Source organism: Pseudophryne corroboree, chromosome 1 (genome assembly GCF_028390025.1).
Source record: "Pseudophryne corroboree isolate aPseCor3 chromosome 1, aPseCor3.hap2, whole genome shotgun sequence".
Taxonomy (NCBI): Eukaryota; Metazoa; Chordata; class Amphibia; order Anura; family Myobatrachidae; genus Pseudophryne; species Pseudophryne corroboree.
In genome coordinates, this window is record NC_086444.1 from 37,219,464 (window position 1) to 37,244,392 (window position 24,929).

General features: G+C 41.5%; 1 protein-coding gene across 1 annotated transcript in view; it reads left to right on the top strand.

Moving 5' to 3' along the window:
- SETBP1 (SET binding protein 1) overlaps positions 1-21,369 on the top strand; it is a 217,755-nt gene extending 196,386 nt beyond the window's left edge. The window contains exons 4-5 of the mRNA XM_063958283.1: positions 14,331-14,489; positions 17,171-21,369. Of these exons, the coding sequence (XP_063814353.1) occupies positions 14,331-14,489; positions 17,171-17,652 (641 nt within the window). The 3' untranslated portion in view covers positions 17,653-21,369. The remainder of the gene's footprint in view (positions 1-14,330; positions 14,490-17,170) is intronic.
- Positions 21,370-24,929: the final 3,560 nt, after the last annotated feature.

Consider the following 24,929-nt stretch of genomic DNA (forward strand, 5'->3'; position numbering starts at 1 on the left):
CGGTACCAGAGCGAGGCACCTTGCCCGAAGCAGTGCGATGGGACACGGTGCACTAATTGGGGTTCCCGGTCACATTGCGGAGGAAATGACTCCAAAAAATCCATTAAAAAAATCATGTCTACCTTTTGTCCATGTTGACCTATTTCAGATGTTGACCTAAGGTGTGTCGACCTTGAGTCCCATACCCCCTTTTTCCCACATCTCAAAATTTGGATATCAGGCACGGAAAGCCAATGATTCCACGTAAACTGCGCAATCCAATGGGTTTTTTTTTCCATGCATGACCATTTTTACATGGACTTTACATGGAGCTGAGAGGTTCTGTCTGACATCAGGCTTTCACGTGCGGAGTAATCCCCGCTAGTTGGATTGCTCCGGTGCTGCAATTAGCCACGGATAATTGGATTCCCCGTTAGAGTCTATTTATGAAGCAGGGATAAGCTCGAAAAACACTGTAGAAAAGACTTTTACCTCTGTATCTCAGAATTTACCAAGAGGTAAACTGCAGAGAAACCATTGCTTTCTCCCGCTGTCCACGTTACCGCCAATTCTATAGACCTCTACGGGGGTCATGGCTTGAGTTTGTTTAGGAACACTTTTAGTCCACATGGGATTAGTCTATCCCTGAGATAGAGGCATCGTATAGATCAGTGTTCTTAAACTCTGTGCCGTGGCACCCTGGGGTGCGTTGGAGCATTTACAGGGGTGCCTTGATTTGGTGGTCCAGGACCAATTCAAATTTTTTATGGTCAACCTAACAGGCAAAAGCAGAGCTTGTGGCTGCAAATCATACATGTGGACAAACAAAAGCAAATCTTGTCCCTCACCACATAACAGAACCTAAGGAGGACATAAAAACACAATTTACTTAATTTTATTTTATTTTTATTTTTTTCAAAATTTCTTAGACACTCTTGGCCTATGGGTGCCATAGAAAAAATACTGGTACTGTAGGGTGCCGTGATTCAAAAAAGTATGGGAACCATGATTCAAAAAAGTATGGGAATCACTGCTCTAATCCTTACAGCTCCCAGGACCACGGATCTGATGAACAATTGTAACCTCACTGATGTTGCCGAGGCATCTGCCTGCGGTGTGTACTAAATTTAGTGGCTTGTTTCTCACTAGAAAAAGCTCAGGAAAGTTATTTTATAACCCTTCTCTGTATTGTGTACTACTAAGACTGTCCTGATGGTAGGTATGTTTTAAGGCCCATATAGACGGGCCGATGCGGGGAGAGATGTGTGCTGAGCGAACCGCTCAGCACAGCACGATCTGTGCTGAGCGTGCGAGGGGAGATGGGGGGGCCGCTCACTTCACCCAGCGGGTGAAGTGAGCGACCTGCTAGATTGGCCTGCACGGCAGGCCAATCTAGCAGCATAGCTATCGCTGTAAGGGCTACACACGGAGCGATCAGGCTTATATTCTAAGCAAATATCGCTCCGTGAGTACCCCCCTTAAGTCACACGTTTGTGTCTGTAGGAATCTTGATTCCCCAACCCCGTTAAGTCCTATTTATTTTCTTACTGATGGGCGAAAATGTGTTCTTTTACTGATTTAAACAATGTTACTGATGGCTGATAACCCAAAAGTATGTAGCAGTAGACCATAGATTAATCTCATTGTGTCCTCCGACATATTGCTGAGATTGTAAGGTCAGAAGTGCTGTCAGTGTTCCAGATAGTGCATAGAACTGCGGTTATAAATCTGCCTCCAGAATATTATCGTGACAACGCATTTCACTTTTCTCAGAGTTTGTTTTCTTCAGTCACTAGCGAGGTGGACAGCTTTAACCCCTCTTTATAAATACTGGAAGCGTTGGAGGCGCCTTTTCAGTCTGAGCTGAAAGTTGTGCCCTTATGTGACCACACTGCAGAGCTGCACAAGATGTTTTCCCTGACACACAACACTGCTCTGCTGTCCCCTGTGCGCTGCTCCCCGGAGGCTTCATGACTCTACAGCAGCAACCTAGAACCAAAGTCACAGATCTCGCACACAATTCGTTTCCCTCCAAACCGTCAGCTCTTTTTTTTTTTTTTTTTTTTTTTTCTCGATTATTTTTATGTTTACATTTGAAAATATATTAACTAACGTTTATCGAATTCCTGTCAACTCTTATCTGGTAAGCTTATTGGCCAAGCTGCCGGCATTCTGAAGGACGGGATGCCGCTGTCGGGATATGGACAGCCGGCAAATCGAATTTATTCTAATCTGGTGGAGACTGGGCTAATATAGGGTGGTGGATGAGGTCCTAGGAGGTAGTGTGAACAGACAGGAGGGGGTTGGCTCAGTAACGGGTATCTGGAGAAAGTTGGGTAAGCTTTGGTGATACGGTGGATCTTCAGTAGGCGGCTGAGAGATGGACGATCATTCATACGTGAGGAAAAGCACTGGGGAAGAGGGATTGCAAGGTGGGCTTGCTCTCAGTTTAGATTCAGGACAGATAGGACACAGGGTATTCTGTGAAAAGATGATGTTGGGATCAGCTGTGTTGCTGTCTGAGGGTAGAGGTTGAGAGGAATGTCAGGCAAGTGGAGGTTTCAGTAATCATGGCAGAGCTACTTACAGTGTGGGAGAGTCATTATAGTGACAACATCACTAAAACTTTTTTGTTTCTGTAATGCCGATCACACTTTATATGGTTACGGCACGTAACCTGTGCTGAAGCGGGGTGTCAAAATATGCAAGAGGTCCTATGTTCAATTCCCACCATGGCTCTTACTGTGTGGAGTTTGTATTTTCTCCCTTTGCTTGCATGGGTTTCCTCCTGGTGCTATGGTTTCCTTCCACAACCCAAAAATATACTGGTAGGTTAATTGGCTTCAAAACATAAAAAATATAACCCTAGCATGAATGTGTGCGCGTGTACATATAGAAGGAAGTATTCTGTAGATTGCAAGCTCCACTGGGGCAGGGACTGATGTGAATGGCCAAATATTGTCTGTAAAGCGCTGCGGAATTTGTGTGTGCTATAAAAATAACTGGTGATAAATAATAATAAGAAATAATAACTTCTTGGGCCTGCTAGTGGGGTGGGAAGACGATGGAACGCACAAGCAGATAAAGGTAATCTTAGAATAACATGTGCGATAATGATCTTATCTAACTTGGTGGGATCATTATTGGGCCTCGCGCAGTGATAGTAGTTACCGACATCAGGGTGTGTTGCAGCCATATTATCTATACCGGTGGTTCCCGAACTTTTTTGAATCATGGCGCCTGAGAGTATTCACATTGTTTTTATGGCACCCCTAGGATAATTTGGTAATAAAATATTACATTGAGTAAATTGTGCCCACCTGTCATCCTTAGGGTCAGTTATGTGGTGGTGGCTTCTGATTGTCCACATGCTTTATGACTGGCTGCCATTAACACTGGGCCAATGTCTTTTCCTCTTATTTGCATTAAAAGCATGTCAACAAAAACTGTATTGGTAAGTACAGTCATCGAGGTAACTGAGACTTAAATAATGTGTTTACTTTTACTTGTGTTTAAATTAATGCCAGAGCAGCGCAGCCACAGCTTTGTACAACGTTCATTGAGTATGTGGTCATTAAAGCAATGAGATTTATTTTCCACATGCTTCCATTTCTTGCACTAGCATTTAACTCACTCTAGAGGGCGCCCTGTTAAAGTCGGGAATCTAGTTTGCTTCCTGGTCTTTCTATCCTAAACAGAGTGCATTTCTGAGGATATCCTGATACATTGCAATGGGGATGGCATTTCAGATTTCTCTTTTTGAAGATGGACTAAGCAGAGGATGACGGAATACTATAAATTTAAAATAGGGTAGTTATATCATATATCATATAACAAGACCCTGTGGTACCAATCATTATCTATGACTGCTTATCGCTTTAATACATAATGTTCAACACTTCCATTTACAATGTTGGTGTGCTAGAGAAAACCCTACAGTACTCCTCCGGGTTACCAATAGTCTATTGAAGGCTCCTCCAGGTTACCAATAGTCTACAGGGAAGGTTCATCTTGTGAGGTTTCTCCAGCTTTGCAGGACTCCTTGCCATATATAACGAACACCATCCTGAGAAAGCGCTAGCATGGGGAAAAGCTTATACCCTACTCTGCACTGGAGACAGGCGGAAGATGGTAGTGATGTGTCCTCCTACATCTATCCTAAATGTGCCACACAGAGGGAGATGCCTGTTTTCAGTGAGCTGACAGGTCTCTTGAAACTCTGCTAGCGTCGGTGTTTATTTCTCCTTGCTGAAAGTGTCATAGACGTAACGCAATGCGACTAGGGCGCTAGCAGAGTCTCGTGGGACCTGGTATGCCAAGAGAGGCTGAGCAGCATGACTGCCGCAAAGATGTATTAGGACTAGAGATGAGCAGTTCCGGATTACCTTAAATCCGAACGTGCACAAACTTCCGGTATCCGAGTCAATCAGACTCGGCTTTTCCCACCAGACTCTTATTTCAAATCGTGGCAAAACATCATCCTCCTGGCGTCAGATTTTCACGGGTTTTGGATTCTGTACAAAGACCCTGTGGCACGCTGCTGTGTGCTGCACTGTACTCTGCTGGTTAAATTGTCTGTGCTGTGTCCAAACTCCTAACAAACAAGTGGCTGTGCTGTGTATAGTGTATACAAGGCATGCTGCTGTGTGCAGGGCATGTGCTAAATTGTTTTGTGGGGGCCCAAACAAACCAAGCACTTAAGCCACAAAAGGGTCAGTCCATGTTACTGAAGTGCTTGGTTTGTTAAACTGTGCATGTCCTTTTTAATATCCCACATAAGGGTAGTTGTAAGAGTCCACTTTCAATTTTTAAACTGCATTGTGGCAATGTTTCATAAATGTGCTATAAACTGCCGTGTGTTTGTGCCGCTGCTCTGTCGCTTAGTAACCAGCCAGCTCACTGCAGTCTTTGGGCATAACCAGTTGACAAATTCAAACCAAAACCAGCAAAACTGGTACGGCGCACATCTCTAATGTGGACACATCTGTCTCTGTGACAGTGGTGAGCATGATGTACTGCATGCAGTGTGATGGGATCCATGTAATAACAAATACAAATTACTTGTTTGGAATTTCTGTTATAATATACTGAATGTCACAGGTATGTAATATAAAGTACAGACCAGTGAGGTTCAAAGCTGTCGTTTTCCTCTGCTAAGTGGCTGACTGACTAATGCTGACCACTGTGCATGCAGGCTGAATGTTTGGACATGCACATCTTGCTTCAATCCAGTGCGATTTAGCAACGCCTGGAAGGCTTGTCTGAAGCCAGAAGGTCTTTCCTGGGTACCCACTGAAGGCAGACAGTGTGGTCTCTTACCGTTTATGCCATCTATAGATGGCGTAAGCCTAAGTAGTACGGTCATAAACAGCTGTAAACTGAGCTTACCGCTGCTTGATAAATTCTGAACTAATGTCATGTTCCCTTGTAAAATGAGAAGAAACACTACGGATAAGCTATATAATAAAATGAAGTGCTAATCGAAATACTGTAGATGAGGGAGTGGTGAAGAGCGAGAAAAAAATACAACACCAGGCAGCTCTGGAGACAGCATCTTTTTAAACAATAAAGGGTCTATCTAAGAGTCCAAAAAAAAACCCTAATTTTCTGTTGCGATGCTCAATCTCCCAGCGGTACCGGTTGGCAGTAGTAAGCTGTGACTCCAGCCAGTTGGGGTCCCCACTGTACATGCTGGGTCACATCTGCGTGCGTTGCATCAGGGGCCCAGTTTTCAGGCTTCCAGATGCAGATTCAATAAAATGTAAAAAAAAAAAAAAACAGCAAAAAAATAACTAATAATTATTTCAACATACTAAAAAAAAATAAAAATGCTGCATTGTAATAATAAAGAGCTTGGAGGACAGAGTGTAGGGAGGACAGCCCGTGGTACAGGTACGGCTGTTGTCCTTGTGCAGTAGTGCCCCTTCTACCGCCAGCTTTACCTGGCCATTGCCGGCTGCGGCGCGGCTTGATAGGATTTGGGGCTCAATGCCCTCGCTAAGTAGAACTCTAAACGTGTTCCATATATGAATCTCTTTATAAACCCCAAAATACCTTCCTGATTTATTGTGTATAACGCACTAAAAATGTGCCTTGGCCTTTCCGCTTTCATTAGTATTTACATCCACGCAGCACCGCGCTCAGTTCTGACCCTCACATGTGTTTGTTCTTTATCTTCTTCTGCTTGTGCGTCTTAGTCAGAGATTGTTTATTGCTTCTTCCCCCATCTCTCTGCGGAATATGATTCACACGTTTTCTGATTTATTTCAGCAAAATGCAATAAATATACTGCTTCAATTTTCACTGCTGGAATGCAGCCAGGATTTTTAATGAATCCGGCCTGCGCTATTGAAGTGGTCTCGGATCTCCAAAGCTCTAGGCGCTGTTAGATTATACACATACTCTGTGTCTCCCCCTTTCCCTGCTCCCCCCCCATTCCCCACGGACTGCATGACTAACGCTCCGGTGCAGGTTTAGTTTTCAGCGTTGGCTCTGGTTAAAATTAGGAAGAGTCTTTTTAGAATTCAAGCAAAGGCAAAAAGCCTTCACTGCACTTCATCAAAGCCGCCAGGCTGCGCGGTAGTGCCGTCGCTAAGCTGGCTTTTGCACTGCCGTAGGTCGGCGTCTTTCATTACAGCTTTTCACTATGCAGGCGTGTAATTATTTGACCCACACAGCGATTTTGCTTGAAAGCATTAACTAGATTGCAGAATCCCTCTGGCCGTAAAATGTGCAGATCTTAATCACTCTGCAGCTCCAACATCATTTATCAATTGGTGAAGTGTGGCCTGGCTTGCACATTTTCAAGCACGTGAGCGTTATTTTTAGCTGCCAGATATAAAGGTATGCACTCTGAGACGCCGAGATGATGCCTCTTGTTCCGTTTCTCGCCGGCGCAGGAGAAAGGAGCGGCACAGAGATTAATTGTGCTGAAAGACCATTACATTGAGAGGCTTGCTGGAAGCACTGGGTCAAATCCCAACTGTCAGCTGCTTGTGTCCTTTAAGTAATGTTCTCTCGCTGTGGGGTCCATGGTCGTAACTATGGTGGTGCAACATGTGCCACCGCACAGGACCACCGCAAGGCAATGGGCGCTGTTCTGCAGAACCTGTCAGTTTTCTGTTTTAATCAGTCTTAAGGGCCCTACGCACTAATAGATTTTACTAAACGATATGAACGAGAACCCGTTTATATCATTTAGTGTGTAGGCACCAACGATGAACGATGCGTGGCCCCGCGCTCGTTCATCGTTGGTGCCCCGTCGCTTATGCATGCAGGCCAATATGGACGAGATTGTACATATTAGCATGCACTGCTATGGAGCTGGGTGACGGGGGGAGTGAAGAAACTTCACTTCCCCCGTCCTCTCCCCCCCCGCCGCCGGGTGGGCCGTAACCGCCATCGGGCAGCTCGGCGGCATATCGCCGAATGTGTAGGGGGCATTACTTGCAACTTCATCCTCAATAATCCCCGGAATCATCCTGACCTCCCCCATCTCCCCTTCATGTCCCTAAGCACCTTCAGTCTTACACTCCGTTATATAAGGCACACGTTTCAAAATACTCTCATGCTTACCTTACGGGAGCATATCGCTACATGAGTAAAGTGTCTGACTGCAATATGGAAGGTCATAGGTTTGAATCCTGCATATGATAGTATTTTGAAATGTTTGCCTTAATTAAAGGAGGAAGGTCCTGGGTAATGTTTTTTTCTATCCCAGGGCACCAGAAAGTCTAGTTATGGCTCTGGTGGAGTCTGTTTATCAAACTATCCCAGACAGATTTTCTATTGACCCTATTATTTTTTTCGGAACTATTCACCCCCAGAAAAATCACCAGGCTATACTGGTCTGGCAGCGGTGACGTGCTGCGCATACGTGACCTGGTATTATGAGCAGAACTTGTGGCCTTTTGGACGTTCAGGTGCAAATTCAATAGAAATATTACAGAAAAAATCTAAAAAAATAGAAATTATTTTAATAAAGGTGTAAGACGAAAAAATACTTTCTTTGAATAATAGAGCATTTTGTTTTCTGGGTGCCACATATTGCCATGGGAACACGCCTTTAATGGCTGCTTGCAGTGATAATCAATGATGTCTATCGCATCCGAGGGACTTGAGTAGTAGACACGAGCTCTAACTCCTGTGAAGACATCAGCTCTTTGCAGAATTTAGGGCTTATTGCCTTTGATAAATTGATGTGTGTTATAATTGCCCGAGCTGTAATAAATGATATTTGGGATAAAGCACCCCCTGTAGTTTATATAGCTGTCTCAGTACCATACCCTGTAAATGCACAAGACCCGCCTCCTGATCTGCTAGTTGCCTTCACAGTAAAGTAGGGCGTGCATTATTCCATATACCGTACCTCACAGAGCCCTGAAATAGGGACAGCTGGGAAGTGTGAAATATTACGCAAGTTTCCCTAATGAGCACAAAGTCATGACTCAGAACTTGTAACATTAGATGTACTATCGACAGGAGTTTATGTATTATATTTACACTTGTGTATTAAGTATCTGTTAATTACATGTTCGTATTGCCTCTACTATTACAGCAGGAAAGCTGCCACCTAGTACATAGCACAAGATGTTCAACAAGTTATTATCATAGTGATGTAAATGTTCTGTCAGCGGTTGCAACAGCTCAGCCTATTGCCGGCCATGCAATGAACAGATTCAGATTAAGGACAGATAATTACATAATTCCAGTACAGTAACTTTAATTGATTTATTTATTTTTAAGTAAATTGAGTTTCAATTATGCGGGAAGTCCAGTTTTAGTTTCGACACCCACCCCGTCACATTTGATTCTGCTCCTTTCCATCCTCTTGATACAGGCTCTTGCTTTAGTGGGTACATGTGACCTGTATGCGGTTGTTAAGGCAGCCATTTTGTGAGGTATGTTAATCAGGAAGTACCTCAGGGAAAACTTCGCAAAATGGCTGCTTCCGTTGAGAGAGCATGAGGCGTGCTTTATTTTGCCTCTGCTGCAAGGCTCATAGTGAGTGGTGTTATAGCAAATATGTTGTTTTTATGGTTTAGCATACTTTCTGCAGCTCCACAGCTGTAAGGTGACCTGTTTGTGGTATAATACAAGGTAAAAACATTGATGAACCTGGTATGACACAGGCAAAGGCGAGGGTAGGGTATCTTTACGGCAAGGGTAAGCAAGTCAGGCGATGGGAAGACAGGTTAGCATTTAGTGAGACTGTATCCAGTGAAGGACGAGGACACGGAGAGTCGCTAAAAAGGTCAGGAGATAATAAGCTCTGGAAGCAAGGATAGTGCTAGGGATAGAACCTAAGGAAGAAGGGCCCTGCTCGTGGGAGCTTACATGCTGAGAGGAGGGGTGAACAGTTGGAGGGTGAACTGGGTAGAAGCGTAGGGCAGAGGACGAGGGAGTAGTAGCAAATTAGGAGGAAGCCTGGTAGGCTCTGATGAAAAGGTTTTGTAGCTAGCAGGATTGGGGAAAGTCTAAAGCTGGGTACACACTAAAGCAACGGGCATTCGTTACGACATCTGAACGATTGCCCGTCAGCAGGGAGTACCAGTACACGCTAGCACGGTGTTAATGAAGAACGGAACGACAATGTTCCGTCCTTCATTAGCATAAACAAGGACGCTAGCACATCAAAACTAGCGTTAGTTGCTAGCGACCCCGGGAGCTCGCAATCCTGGATACACACTGAGCGATGTAAGCGATATGTCGTTCCAAAATGGCATTTTGGAACGACAGCGCTCCAGTGTGTACCCAGCTTAAGGGCCCCCATACACCCGAAGGTCATTAGTTTGAATTGGTTCATAGACAATGAAGCAGCTGGTAGAAGTGGAAGCCCAATGCAGAGCGGCCAGAGAGGGAACTGAGATTTGAGGAATGGCGAGAAGTTGTCCACAGAAGACAGGATGGTGCCCTGTAAGGGGGGGGCAGCAATAAGTTCAGATAAGATCTATAGATTTAGGACTATTTATAAATGAATAAAGACCTGCTCTTAATTTTGTTTTGGTCCAGTCTGCAGTGGCTTCTGGTTCTGTCTCCCATTACTGGGTGGTTAAATAAAAGCCCATTTCCCAATTAACTCTTTCAGAAACTCCCAAACAGTACACCCGTAAAAGCAGTGACTGCTGGCTGGGGTTATACGCAGTGATTGGACGTTAAGGCTCCGTTTTATTAGTATTAGGGGGAGTGAGTCAGCGATGGGAGCCGTGCCTGTGGACATGCTGGAATTGATCATTCTGCCGGAATGAGCTCTCTGGGTTTATTAACTGGGAGTTCATCACTATCGCTGCGCTCATCTAATTCCTGAGAGGTTCCCCGGCTATCATCACCGTGTTAGTGCCTCTAAGTGAGCGGCTTAAGATAAAGAAGGAGGCGAGCTGTGTAATGACTCTTCTAAGGTTCTTGTGGCAGAAGGTAAATCTTGTGTTCTCCTCTACAGAAGCGTCTGACTCCTTTAATCTGTGCAATGAGCGTCTGGCTTCACTGCAGAAGGTGCATGTAGCTAATGTCCAGAGAGGACAGCTGTTCCCAGGCCTTTCGCTAATTACCCAGAAAAATAATTGGGGCAGATGTATTAAGCCTGGAGAAGTGATAAGTGCAAGGTGATAACGCACCAGTCAATCAACTCCAATATGTAAATTGACAGGTTCTGATTGGCTTCTTGCGTTATCACCTTCCACTAACCACTGGTTTATCACTTCTCCAAGCTTAATACATCTGCCCTGTTCTTTGCCCATACGTAGTTATCATTATTGCAGTTCTTTAATATTGCGCGCACACAGTCTGCGGTGTTGCACAGCCAGGGAAACCATTTCCACCTGTCAGGAATATAAACACGTTTGCAAGCGGATGATGATGATGTAGGAGGTGAGCGGCACAATATGTAAGTGGGAGAACTTACAATTCAGGTGTCCTGAGTGCATTCTCTCCTACAGAGGCGTGCGGTCTGCACTGTTATTACGCACGCTGTGGCCAAGGCCTTGTGTGACAGCACTGTAATAAAACCACATCTTTACAGCACTTTATGGTGACAGGCGGTATTACAGGAATCCATCATCTGCTTTCCAGAAGATTAATGGAGATGAAATGAATCATTGGGACTTTCCGCATCATCCGTTATCTTGCCATGTAAACAATCCGTCTATTCAAACAGAGTGGAGTCAATCTTTTCTAGTAATCTTCTATATGTGCTCTGTAGTCCCATACAGATGCCTTGTATCGATGAGCTGCTTACAGAGGGACACGTAGGCATTTCTGGAAGGGATCATTACGGAATTCAGTATTAATATTTATTATTATTGTTAGTAACATGGGTCATCATTGATTAGATAGAACGGTTTTATATTACAAAGTCCAACAAGATGGTCTATACTAATTGCTTGAAAACAGATTTTAGACCGTTATAGACAGGAAGTAACTGTAACAGCAATAAATACTTTTGCAAAGTTATTTCTTGAGATATATATATATATATATATATATATATATATATATATATATATATATATATATATATATATATATATATATATATATAAGATGACGTGTGCGGTGCTCACAGCCCATAAAAAAACGACATGACCAGAAGTTGGTATCAACGTTTCAGTCACTTAAATTGTCATCAGGTACCCTGATGACAATTTAGGTCGTGCTGCACATTCTATATATTTTGCCGCTGCAATTGTGAATGCACCAGGCAAAGTTGTCACCATCATGTGAGTGCCGGACCAATGGTTGGATGTATGTGTATATATATATATATATATAAGTGTGTATGCTCGCCAAGAAATAGCAAATATATAAAAAAAATACATATACTTTATAAATGATGTGTGTGTATATATATATATATATATATATATATATATATAATTTTAATTGTACTTTGAATTAATCGCAGTAATTGACCGTGGGCTAATTGGTCTGCCAGGGCTAATCAAGTACAGTTTGCAGGCTGCACTTACCGTAGATATTTGTTGGAGCCTGAGCGTGCTGCAGACGTGTTAACCCATAGCTCCAGAGAACTTTTCCTGGAATATATGGGTTAACATGCATTAGTGATAAATTCACCGCACAAGAGAAAGATGGTTGTAATTTAAGAGCCTTGTAAGTAAAAACCGAAGGCTAGCACCTTTTTCCCCGCACAATAAATTATCACTGCTAATTTAATCCGCATTTTACCGATTACAATACCCAGAAAGCACCAGCATATTGCAGGTGTTTGGGGTGGTCCAACTGGGGGTCTCAGGATATATGACCAATATCTCAGCGTGTCTCAGACCCACGTCACTGAATTCTTGGCATTAGCCCGTAATTCCACGTTTTCTGGTTACCCGCAGCCACTGGACCCCCCACTGGCGGCTTTCATACTTTTGAAACCAAAAATGGCTTGTTTGCTCATGCAGGCCTTTAAAGGTTATTTTTTGTGGATTCTAATTAGAAGACCTCAAGCTCGGGAATAAAAAAGCCTGGTGTTTTTGTGTTAAAGCAGCCATTCTTGCACGACCTTGCTAATGACCTAAAACGCTCTTTCCTTCTCATGCGTTATTAATATCCCCCTCGTTCTCTGGGGACTGAAAAGCTCTTTGACCTCTAACATCTCTAGCAGTCCCTAGTACGGCTCTTACAGCGTGAGGCCTGTCACCGGTTCTGATTTCCGAGTAGTTTAACCTTGAACGTAGATCTCTGTGTCTATGGTAACAGGAAACAGACCTTCATGTGTATGTATGGGGAATGTGAAAGACAGGGGTCCTCTAGGTGATCTATCACACAGCAGAGGTGGCTCATGGGAGCTTTTATATAAAGGGCTTAAAATGTAAGCATTGATTTTAGTTTTGCATATCTCTACTGGTTGTGTAGATGTATCGTAAAAGCCATGATTTCATAGCATGTACGCAGTTTACTGCCAGGGAATCACTGTTCTGGAAGCAGGGATTACCCTTCATATCTGTCTAGAACCGGTTCATTGCGGCTGTAGGTCATTACACACCGAGAACCGGATTTCTCTGGTCATTATGATATATGAGCTAGAGCAGTTGCTTATTCCTTGCAGTAATATATTAATATGCCACCCATAAACCCTTGTAGAACATTGCCCACTTTAGAATTTACTTAAAGCGATAATATTTATACGGATGCCTACCCCGCAGCTCATTTGAGTTTATGAAGCATCCAATTTATAGGAGTCACAGCTGTCTGGATGGAGGGGGGGGGGGGGGGAGGGGTTTGCGGGAGAGGGAAGGGAATGATTTAGTCCAATAGCTGCAGTATAGCTGGTGGTCAGTAGATGGCAGTGCACACCATCCATATTGTGACTATTAAACCCTTGCAGACATTCCTGTTGAGTTGTGAACTATTACCGGGCATGGTGAATGTAAACTGTTAATGTGATTTTTGGATTCTATATATCGGTGTAATATATATATATATATATATATATATATATATATATGTATGTATGTATGTATGTATTATTATTATATTATTATATATATATTATGCTGTGAATGTTATTTTTGGATTCTATGGGGTATATTCAATTAAGGTCAAAAACTGCCGTCTGTCGAAAAGACGGCAGTTTTCGACTTTTTTTGGTCGAATCCGGATTCGACATACTCAATATTTTTCAAAATTTTTCGACAAGTCGATAAATTCGACTTGTCGGAATAGCTGCCGATCCACGTGTTAATGTCGAAAACGGCGCCAAATCCGACAGGTTTTGGCCCCCTTTTTGACCATCTCAAAATGATGTCGGACTGAGATGCGGACCCGGAGGAGGCGCGAGGGGGGGGGGAGCCGCAGGGAGATGGGGGGACAGCCGGCGGGCATACCGGAGACATCAGCGCTACAGTAGCGCTGCAGCTGGATGTCACTCACCCGCCCGACCTCACGGCAGCTTCCACCCGGCTCCAGCACGCTGCTGGAGCCGGGTGGAAGCTGCCGTGAGGTCGGGCGGGTGAGTGACATCCTGCTGCAGCGCTACTGTAGCGCTGATGTCTCCTGTATGCCCGCCGGCTGTCGCCCCGTCTCCTCTGCGTCCCGAATTAAGATGGGGATTGAATAGGGGTTGTCTGATCCAATCCGGCAAATACATGTCGGAATGGACCTGACTTTAATTGAATATATATATATATATATATATATATATATAGTGTCACCCATTTATTTATTTTTCATGCCATTCTGCATCTTACTGTAGTGACTTGTGTAGAGGCGATGCATTGCTTGTCCTAATCAGGATGCGATTTGATGATGACCTGTGGCTCGTTTCCTGTCGTTACCCCTGTAATTCTTCTGGAATATGAAGATCTGTTCATGAGCGGTAATTAAACAAATTCTCTCTTGTCGCGCAGGTCTAACAAGTGCTCACCAGAAAGCGGACCAGATGTCTCAGCATAACAAGAACGAAAATACTTCTTCTAACAACATGACCAAAAGGAAGCCAGCAGCCGACTCCGCTCCCGCGCCTCCAAACCCCCTCCTAACCTTCTTCTCATCATCCAGTGAATCAGGTCTGCATTGAACACTGGAAAGGGAAATTGTATTTGGTGGTGGGAAGGGTTTGGCCCTTGTGTCCAAGCTTGTTGGGGTCCGTAGTCCAACACGATGAAATAGAGCCAGCAAATATTACATCTAAAGCTCCCAAAGGTTTTAAAAAGAATGTTTAGGACACCCTTGTGACATGGAGTTTGCCACATCCATTGTTTGAAGCAAAACTGTAGTTTTAGGGACCAATCCATTAAAACAGCTGGGAAAAGCATATTACTAAGTCTGGCCAAAACAGTTTAAATTGAGGAATGGTTTGGTCATTTCAAGCGCCCTTTTTGGCCCCATCGTAAAAGAACACATTTTGATCCCGTCTGATAGAAATAGCTCCATTGGGAAAGGAAAATTGAGTTGACTTCTGTATCTGAGAGTGAGGTCATTGACCAGTATGGCAGCGAAAGGAAGCAACTGCAGTAGGTGGACAGCATGATCTGGAAGCACAGCAATCAAACTGCTTGTGGATCCAGCTTATACAGCATTGATCCCTAATAAATTAGCAATTTCTGTAAAACTGCTCATTAGAAGAAACACTGCCCCCATAGTCTGCAAGAAAATCCGCTGTGATGCCTGCTGCGCTGACAAGTACCATTCAGTATAATTTGCATTTGAAATAACCTTTGGCCACCATATAGGAAGTGAGTTTAATAGGGAACGGACCCACATGATAATGTATCAGATTAAAAACAGCACTGCAGAACACACTCCATAGTCCTGTGCAGCATAGTGTAACATATGCATAATTCAAGTGTACAGTCTTGAACCTGATCCCTAGTGGAGGGCGTGGGCCCTTAGGCAGTGGGGCCTACCTGGGGGGTTTCCCTCTGCCCCTATGGGCTAGTCCGACCCTGTTGCAGTACAACATTTACATGTGATACATATAAGATTATGAAAACCATCAATACAAACCATTGATAGTGCATCAGTACATTCCCATAGAATCCACAGTGGTTAAATGTCATTCTGTCCAGAGAATCTCAGCATCTAGACAATATCTGTATGAATTAGCTTCACAATATTTATCTCTTTATGTAGTGTCTACTGTATCATCCACTATAGGAAATCACCCGGGTAATTTTACACTCTGCACTGCTGAGTATCATTGTCGAAAGTATTTATTATTACATGCTGTGACCACTACTAGCATTGAATTTATCATTTTACACAAGATTATTTCATTAGCGCATATTTTTGCTTGCAACTATTGGATCTGTGTATAGGCCGGGACGCGGTCAGTTTACCTACAATCAAAATCTTGACGGTCAAAATCCCAACAACCAACGGTCAAAATACCGACATTTAAAATACCGACAAGGTCAGAATACAGACATTTAAAATGTTGACAGGTCAAAAAGTCAACATGAGTTTTCCATGATTTTTTTCATTGAAACCGACTTGTTTCATACTTTACCATCCCAGTGGACCTGGAGCGGGTATATAATACTGAAGCGAACCATGTGAGGGGACGCGGTACACTTATACGGTGTCCATGTCAACCTATGTCGACATACACACACACACACACACACACAAAAACCTGTCAACTTTTTGACCTGTCAACTTTTTGACCTTGTCGGTATTTTGACCGTGTCGGGATTTTGATTGTAGGTATTTCATACTAAACTCGTATAGCCCATGTGTCTTATGTTGGTCAATGAGTGCTTTTTAATGTTTTTTAACTGATGTAATAAAAGTTACGTTTTATTTAAATTAAAAGGGGCGTTCCCCAAGAAAGGCTTGAGTCGTTTCTCCCTTTTTTTGTTCTACATTCTAAAATCTTATTCTCAGGGCTGTGTCTCCACATAAGACACTATTATCCTAAATTTGGGGCCTATTGAAGCCTCACAGTGGAATTTCATATACAGTCTCCTCATATACCGTATATTCAGATATTTGTGGTCATGTTTTTTCCCTTATTCCTTTTCCTTTGTTACAATTTTGAAACTTTTGCTATAGATTTTTTTTTAAATAGTAATTACTTTTGTATATGTACAAACATACATGCTCCAGAATAAAAAATAATCTAGATATTTATAAAGAGCGCAAATGCAAATGTTGGGTTTATCTGCAGTCCAGATGTTGGGATAATTCAGTAAAATATACAAGAAACTGTTAATGGGAAAATTGGACTGCACCGAGAGTTTCCTGTAATTAATGAAGATCTCTTTGAAAACGTCTTCACTGAAATTAAATCTGCAATCTAAACCCAGATGTTCTTCACAATATAAAATCTTTCCCCAAAATGCCCTGAGGTGAAACCAAAATGATGAATGGCATTAACTAATTAAGACCAAACTTTTAATACCAAACCATCCGCGTTCTTGACTCCTCTTTTGCAATATGTAAATGTTAAGACTTGAGCCGACACATGGGAAATACAGTATATAGCCTGTTGGAGAACCAGCGATCCATAGATATAATATTTACATTAGAACTGCTTGGTCACGGTCTTCCACTCATTACCCTATGTCTCATGTTGTCTATAGTACTGTATGTATTGCAAGAGCTATAGGTTGTGTATCACGGTGCTGGAGGACCTAAACCTGTTCCATTAACTGCCTTTGCCGGCCATGGTCAATGATTCAGAATGCTTTGCCAGTTATAGTACTATTTTAATAACCACTTTCTCTTCTGGTTGATTTCTTTACAGCGAACGCTTCACTGCGAAACCGATTCAAGCGGTGCGAGATCGAAGCGATCCAGTGCGAGGTGAGGAAGATGTGCAACTACAACAAGATCCTGTCCACCAAAAAAAATATGGATCACGTGAACAAAATACTAAAGGCCAAGAGGTTACAGAGACAATCCAAGACCGGCAATAACTTTGTGAAGAAGAAGAGAGGCCGCCCAAGGAAACAGCCAGTCTTGTTCGATGATGACTCTAGAGACCAAATGCCCATCCTCGAGAAGTGTGTTGACCTCCCTAACAAGCGAGGTCAAAAGTTCCATTCACAAGAACAAGAGGGGAGCCGCCAGGACGCAGTAATGGACACCATTGAATCGGTCATACACATGGCAAGGGAAACGCAAAATTCTCGCACGTCAAGGATGGGAAAGAGGAGATTTAGCGAGGAGGAAGTGAAAGTGAAACGGCAGCGGAAGAGACGGGGGGAACCGGAGCACACTCCCTAAGATCACTACAAACTTTTAAGTTGATAATCAGGCTGACAAATGATGTAAATGGGGGTACACACACCCTAAAAATGGCTGCAGCAACCAATTTATTTTTGTTTCCTTTTATTAACATGACAGCTTTGTACTATGGTTGGTGTACGAATCTCTTGGCACTAGACTTCTTATGTTGTATCTTCATGCTATTATCACATGTAATTGTTACTATACTAAGAGAACCTGTGCCGGGCAGCGATATGTTTTGTATTCCAGAACCCGGGCGAAAAGGTTCTGTTCATGTTTACTATCAATGCAAGAGCTCCCTGGCATCGTATTGGCCAGTCAGAAGGGAAACAATGCCCCATAAAACATTTTTAAATTAACCACCTTGGCTTTTTATGCAGTCTTCTCTCTCCCAGCTTAGTTTACTTTAGCAGATGGATTTGTAATTAGTGTTATACGTTTTCATCAAGCAACATTAGTAGATCCCAAATATACTGTATGTGTAGACAGACATACACAGCACATTCAAATTGCAAAGGATATATTGTATCATCTGCCTATTGCTGAGCAGAAGGTCAGCAAATGTTTTCTTTCTGATATATGGCAATCACGGGATATGTAAGGCAGGAGCAAGTGGCTTTCAGTTCTTGTTGAACCTCTGGTCTCTTGAAGATGACTTGGCCACATTGCATATCCCTCAGAGAAGGCAGCCCACACCTACCTTTTGGTGCCTGATTATATAAAAACTGTCATCCAAGTTCCTTGCCGTTCTGGAACCCTAGTGTCCTCAGTCCACTATATCAGATTGGCAAGGGATAAAATTGGATCATGCAGATGCTTAAAAAGTTCCCTTACTAGCTGGCATCTTTGTATCTTTCATTGATGATGCAAATTTGCAAATAAAAGTGCCCCACCTAAATAGTTTCCCGTTGTTGAGTTAAGGATAAAAAAAAGTTTCACTTTTACAATTATACTGATTATAGAATATTCTGTATATCTTCCGGCAGGTATCATTATTCAGTAGGACTGACCTGACGATAGGAAAAGTGGTTTATTGATAACCGTTTGTTACAATAGAGTAAGTGTTCTTATCTAAAACATAAAGGATTTCACAATCGTTCAAACTTTAAGCCACATCGGGGTAGATAAACCTCAACTGTGGTTGCCTTAATATAGTTCTTTTTTATTTTGTACATAATGTAATTATAACATTATCAGTCTGCATGAATGCAAACTGTCTGTGACTTAAAGTCCGTTTACTGGTCAGTTAGCCGTTGGTTTAACTTTAAAATCAGAAGACTTCGCACCTAATTTTAAGGCCCACCTTGTATACTTGGAATTTGGAAAAGAGAGTTGTTTAAAGCCTAGGGACATTTAGTTTATGCAAAGAAGGAAGACTGAGGAGAGGTAGCTACTACTTCTACAGGATAGAGTTGATCATGACACATTTCTCTAGTAATTTATGCATAGACCTGGACTATTTCATGGACACCCCTGCAGGTTTAGGCAAACAGGGGCCTGGTCTGCTTTTGTGGAACCACAAAACTCCACAAGGTTGACCATTCACTGTTTTCCTCAACCTCGTTGGTGAGTCGTTACTCATATCAGTGAACAGAAACTTAGCACCATATATAATCGCACTTAATTTTTTTTTTTTTCTAACTTGCAGACTGACCGAGCATTTAAACATTAATATATCAGCTGTAAGGTCTAAGCTGCTTTCTTCTAGTCTCTGCTGTGGAAATTAGAGTCCTGTATTTTTTAAATTAAACTTTTGAAATTAGGATACTACTTTCAGTAGAGACAATAATGGGCATTTTTTTTTTTTTTCCGGACAAAGTGCTTCCTGTTTGCACTAAGCCCAAAATACTGGCAGATATATTGTTGGAAAATATAGCATTATTTTTTAATAGAGTAGCTAATTAAAAACTGGAGACGCCTGTTAAACATAGCCTTCCGATCCGTTTATGATCACCCAACTTATAAACTGGCAAGGGGGCATCAAGAATTTACTACCGATCTGCAGTTAAGTCATTACTTGCCCTCTGGATAATTAAGAGTTTCTTCATATCCATGTATCACAGATCATCTCCATTTACAGACAGGGTCTCAGATTCTTTGCAGAAAATTATGCATTTATATGTTGGGCCATCGTCAAAGCCATAATTGCTGTTTTATAGGAGCTTCAGGGCCACAGAGATCAGCTAGTATATAATAAATCATCACATTCATGGTGATATTTTTGAGGCAATGAAGGCCGTAGCAAAACACGTGACCTCCCAATCTCAGGTGCAAAATATACAACCATTTTTATGTCCAATAAAAAAATACAGCAAACCAATTTTTTTTTTCTTCTTCACCTGGACCAATTTGGTTACTATATATGCACTAAAGAGGCTCCATATATGCCCATATAGGTGTAATTTTCTTTTAAGATACGTGTCTTTTATAGACGTTTTTAATGACCCGTGTAAGCATGTAAACTTTGTCGCACATTTTTTGCTTTAAATAAAAGTTCAATCTACCCTGGTAATCCATTACAGAGTACAAAATAAGATTTTTGTTAACTGTAAATAAGCATGCTGGTGGTTTAAAATGGGTTCGAACAGTGTTATTGCATTTAGCATTCTGCTTAATCGGAACTAATGGAAGTATTTAGGGGTTACAATCAAGCAACTGGCTGAATTATATTGTATAATGGGAATATCTCGCGTACAGCTCAATAATTCAGCCTACTAGCTCAGAGTATGGTAATAGCGGGCTTGTGACTTCTGCTATTAAAATACTTAGGTATTAGTCCAGAATTTTTACTTTTTTTTTTTTATCAATGCTGCATGTCCCTAAAGACATACTGTATATTTTATTCTATTTTTTTTAATTTTCAGAACATCCCTCTGGCCTTAAAACTGTATTTCATGTCACCAGTAGTTCACTCACAGGCTATTGAAGTAAGTTTTATCCATTAACTAAAATAAAGTTGCCAATTAAATTTGAAGCACATCTCACCTCCCTCTGTCCCCTCCCCCTCCAAGGTAACCCTTCCCAAATCTGCTTACATTTACACTACAAGGAGAGGAAGATGCTATATATCGAAAAAAAAAAGTGAATGAGCTGCCAATTTATTGACGTGGGGATGTACAGTTCAGTACCACGTTGATCTGTTTTCTAAGCTATTTCTTAAGTAATGCACATGAAATGTTATATATATATATGTATATATTTAAGAAGAAGAAAAAACAGAATGGGGCACAAAATTGTTTTACAAATCGTGCTGGCTAATTTTTAGTTTGTATTCATAAGTGGTTTTTAAAGGCCTTTTTTAAAGTGTACTTGCATGTTCTACTTTGATTGTATGTAAACATATTTTAGAACAAAAAAAATGTATTTGTATTTTATTGAATATAGAGGCAAGAAAAAATTGTACATTGTTTGAAATGTTCTTTTTTTTGTAACAGTTTTTATTCATGATGCTTTTTTGTACATTTAAAAGAAAAAAACAAAAACAAAATGAATATGGAATTGCTGTTATATGATGCATAGCTACATCAGGCATGCTTTCCTGTCATGCGTCGTCATGATCCTAGATGTTGGTTTTTAAACTTTTTTTTTTTTTTTTCTAAAAGAAAGCTCAGTTTTTTTCGCTACCAAATCGGGTTAGCATTATAGAGCACTTAACTAAAAAACAAAAACAAAAAAAAAAATTAAAAAAATTCTATTCATATGTTATTCATTGTGTGAAATTAAATGATTTCAATTCAGACTCATCTACATTGTGAATTCATTGGCCTTCTTTTACATCTTTTATGTTTTTTTATATATTTTTCTATACAGTATATTGGGGAGTGTATTTTTCATATTTACTCCTGACAAATATGCGGTTGTTTCATTGGCATTTTTAGTTGATTTAAAATAAATTGTGAAAAATTTCACAAGCGCTAATATACAATATATTGAATATAGAATATATAATATAAAGGTGAATAATAATGGAATAAATACACAATAAATTGTAAAAATATTTATCTTTGAGGTGGATCTTTATGTGTGTGTATATGTGTGTGTGTGTGTGTGTGTAAAGAGCCAACTCTTATGTATTTTACAATTTATTGTGTGTTTATTACATTATTATTCACCGTTAGTACCACCATTATATTGAATAGGTGGCTTTATAAAAACTGGATCTTTTTATGTGTAAACAACCAATTGTATTGTGTTTAATATGTATTTTTTATTTGAAAATAAATCGCCCCAAACTTGCTCTAAAACACTGAATACAGTTGAGTAGGATTAAAATATGTTTGGATTTTAATACTGTAGGACTAAAAACTCAGTTGACTATTGAATGCAATCTCTACGTGTATATGTGGTCAGTGACCAACCACTCTGCCCGTTGGTTCCCATCAAAAGATCTCTCCTATCTGGCCTTAAGCCTGGTCATCCAATAGTTGTCCAATGTCTGAATATTAACTTGAGTTGCCATCTTCAAACAGCTTGTACTGTATAAGAGGATCTATGTATTTAGGTGTACTTTTGTAGATGATTTATACACAATGTAGACAAAAGTTATTGGACACCCCCTGCCTCAACGTGAAATTGTGTACTCCTGCAGCAGATACATGTTCATGAAGATATGAAATGGGTAGAGGAGCACTGATTAGATAATTTGCTAACAAAATGGCTTGCCAGAAGGAGCTTACCAAGTTTGAAAAGGAGATGGTCGTACAGACTCCAAACAGGCCCTTCATTAGAGCTCTCTGGTGTAGGGTGTGTTTGGAGTCTCTGCTGTGTGGTAACATGAGAGCTACTAGAGAGCTCTGACCCTGTACTTCAATGTGGGATGTCTGGCTGTGCAACGGTTTCTCAGAAAATATGGAAGTTGTGTATTGACTGATCAGGTACATAGAACGGGTCTGGTTCTGTGAGCAATAGTAGAATTGACATTCCTTAAAAAGACCATCAGCTGTATATGCATGATTGCTGAATATGGTGTGAGGGTTGAGGCCAGCCAATAGAGCCAACTTGAGATGTCCATAGAAACCTTTACGTGAACATATATCGCCTATTTCAGATGAGTGCCATAGAGGTTTTCATTCCATGAGGTTGTGAAGAATTTTGACCTAAAATATCTGAACGTTTGATTGTTTTCCCTCCTCTGTGCGCTAGGCTACTTTCAGAGACACAATTGAAGAAGTCCCATGTGATTTGTACCATTGAGTGGACTATTTCAAGACAGACAGCGCATTTGAGCCTTTTCCATTGTCTTAAATTGGTATACTATATAATAAAAGGCTAACCGTGCTCCTCACCCCTAAGGTGTGATTCAAGTGTTTTGCATGCCAGCGGCAACTAGATGGCGTCCAATGGAACAATTCAGGTGTTGCTCCGTTCCAGCGCACACAACCGCCAGGGCTGACATTTCTGTTATGATGTTCTGTCACGTTGACTGGACTATAAGGGGTAAATTTACTAAGATAGGAGTTCTATTGGTATCCGGTCTTTAGATCGACCACGCTTAGGTCAAGAGTCATTAGGTCAGCCACTATTGGTCGACATGGTTACTAGGTCGACATGACAGAAGGTCGACATGAGTTTTTCACAATTTTGTTCATTATTTGAACTTTTTCATAGTTTACAATCCACGTGGACTACGATTGGGAACGGTAACCGAAGCACGGCGAGTGAAGCGTGGGGATTCGGTGCACTAATTGGGGTTCCCGGTCATTTTATGAAAAAAACAACACCAACAAAAGTTAAAAAAAACTCATGTTGACCTTTTGTCATGTCGACCTAATGACTGTGTCAACCTATTTCAGGTGTCGACTTAGTCACTGTTGACCAATAGTGATCGACCCTATTAACCACACCCATTCTATTTAAGATGGGATGTTGCCCATAGCAACCAATCAGATTCCAGGTATTATCTTCTAGAAGGTGCTAGATAAATGAGAAGTAGAATCTGATTGGTTGCTATAAGCAACATGCCATCTTAAATAGAACTCCCATCTTAGTAAATTTACCCCTAAGAGTAACAGCGTGACTCGGGAAAAGGCGAGGCAGCTGTCTCTGGCGCAAGTTGTAAATTTAATTTATTTCTGATTCATATGCGGTGTCAGTGTCAAAACACTTTTGTCTACATAGTGTAGATCAATTACAAGTTTAATTAAAATAAAAAAGGTCAATTGGTCATTTTGGTGAATTAAGCCAACAATTTGGCTTTTATGATAATGGTGATGGGATTCCTGGATGTTTCAGCTGTCTTGTTTCGTAACATCGTTTGCAAAATGAACGCTAACACCTGATTATTTGCGGAGGTTGAAATCCCATTTGTGCACATTACGGCTAGTAATTACAATGAACCCACCCGCTGCTGACAACGGTGCTATTTGAGGTTGAATTGCTATTCATGAGACTGTCGCTTTGCAAGTCACTATTCTGTTATCTCCTGAATATTCGGCAAGCCATGGCTCAGTGATTCCGAGGAAACTGAGAGGACGCATACCGGGTGCTTCCGCACCGATGCCTCTACAAGGTGTGTGTAGATGACTAAGACAATTATGGTTTATTATTTCTATTGTAAAAATTTTCCTGAGGATACCTTTTAAAAACACACACCGAGGACCGAGTTCAAGCAACAATGGCGCAGATTTATTAAGCCTGGAGAAGTGATAAAGCGGTGATAAGTGCAAGGTGATAACACACCAGCCAATCAGCTCCATTATGTAAATTGACGGGCTGATTGGCTGGTGCGTTATCAACTTGCACTTCTCCCTTCTCCAGGCTTAATACATCTGCACAACTGTAGTGATCTTTTCCCCTGAATTGAATCTAAAACCGGGACTAATTGAATCATCGTAGAAGAGTTTTCCTGTATCCAGAGTTTCAAAAAACATGCAGAATGAGGGATGTCTGGTGGCGAAAGACGGATCCTTCCCCAAAATGGATACGAAGCCTACAACCTTGCTGCAGAAGATGTATTGGATGTGAGTGGTTTTCTTGCACATACAGCTCCCCCCCACACACACACACACAAAACTGTGATTACTGCAGCTAGGGTAGGTATTGCATTTACTTTGGACATTAATTGCAAATATGTATTACAGGACTAACCAATGCTTCTTCGTCAAAGAGGTGTGAGGCATATTGTCCAGTAATAGTCCCTGGAGCAATCATTGGGGCAGATGTATTAACCTGGAGACGGCATAAGGAAGTGATAAACCAGTGATATGTGCAAGGTGATAAAGGCACCAGCCAATCAGATCCTAACTGTTAATTTACATATTGGAGCTGATTGGCTG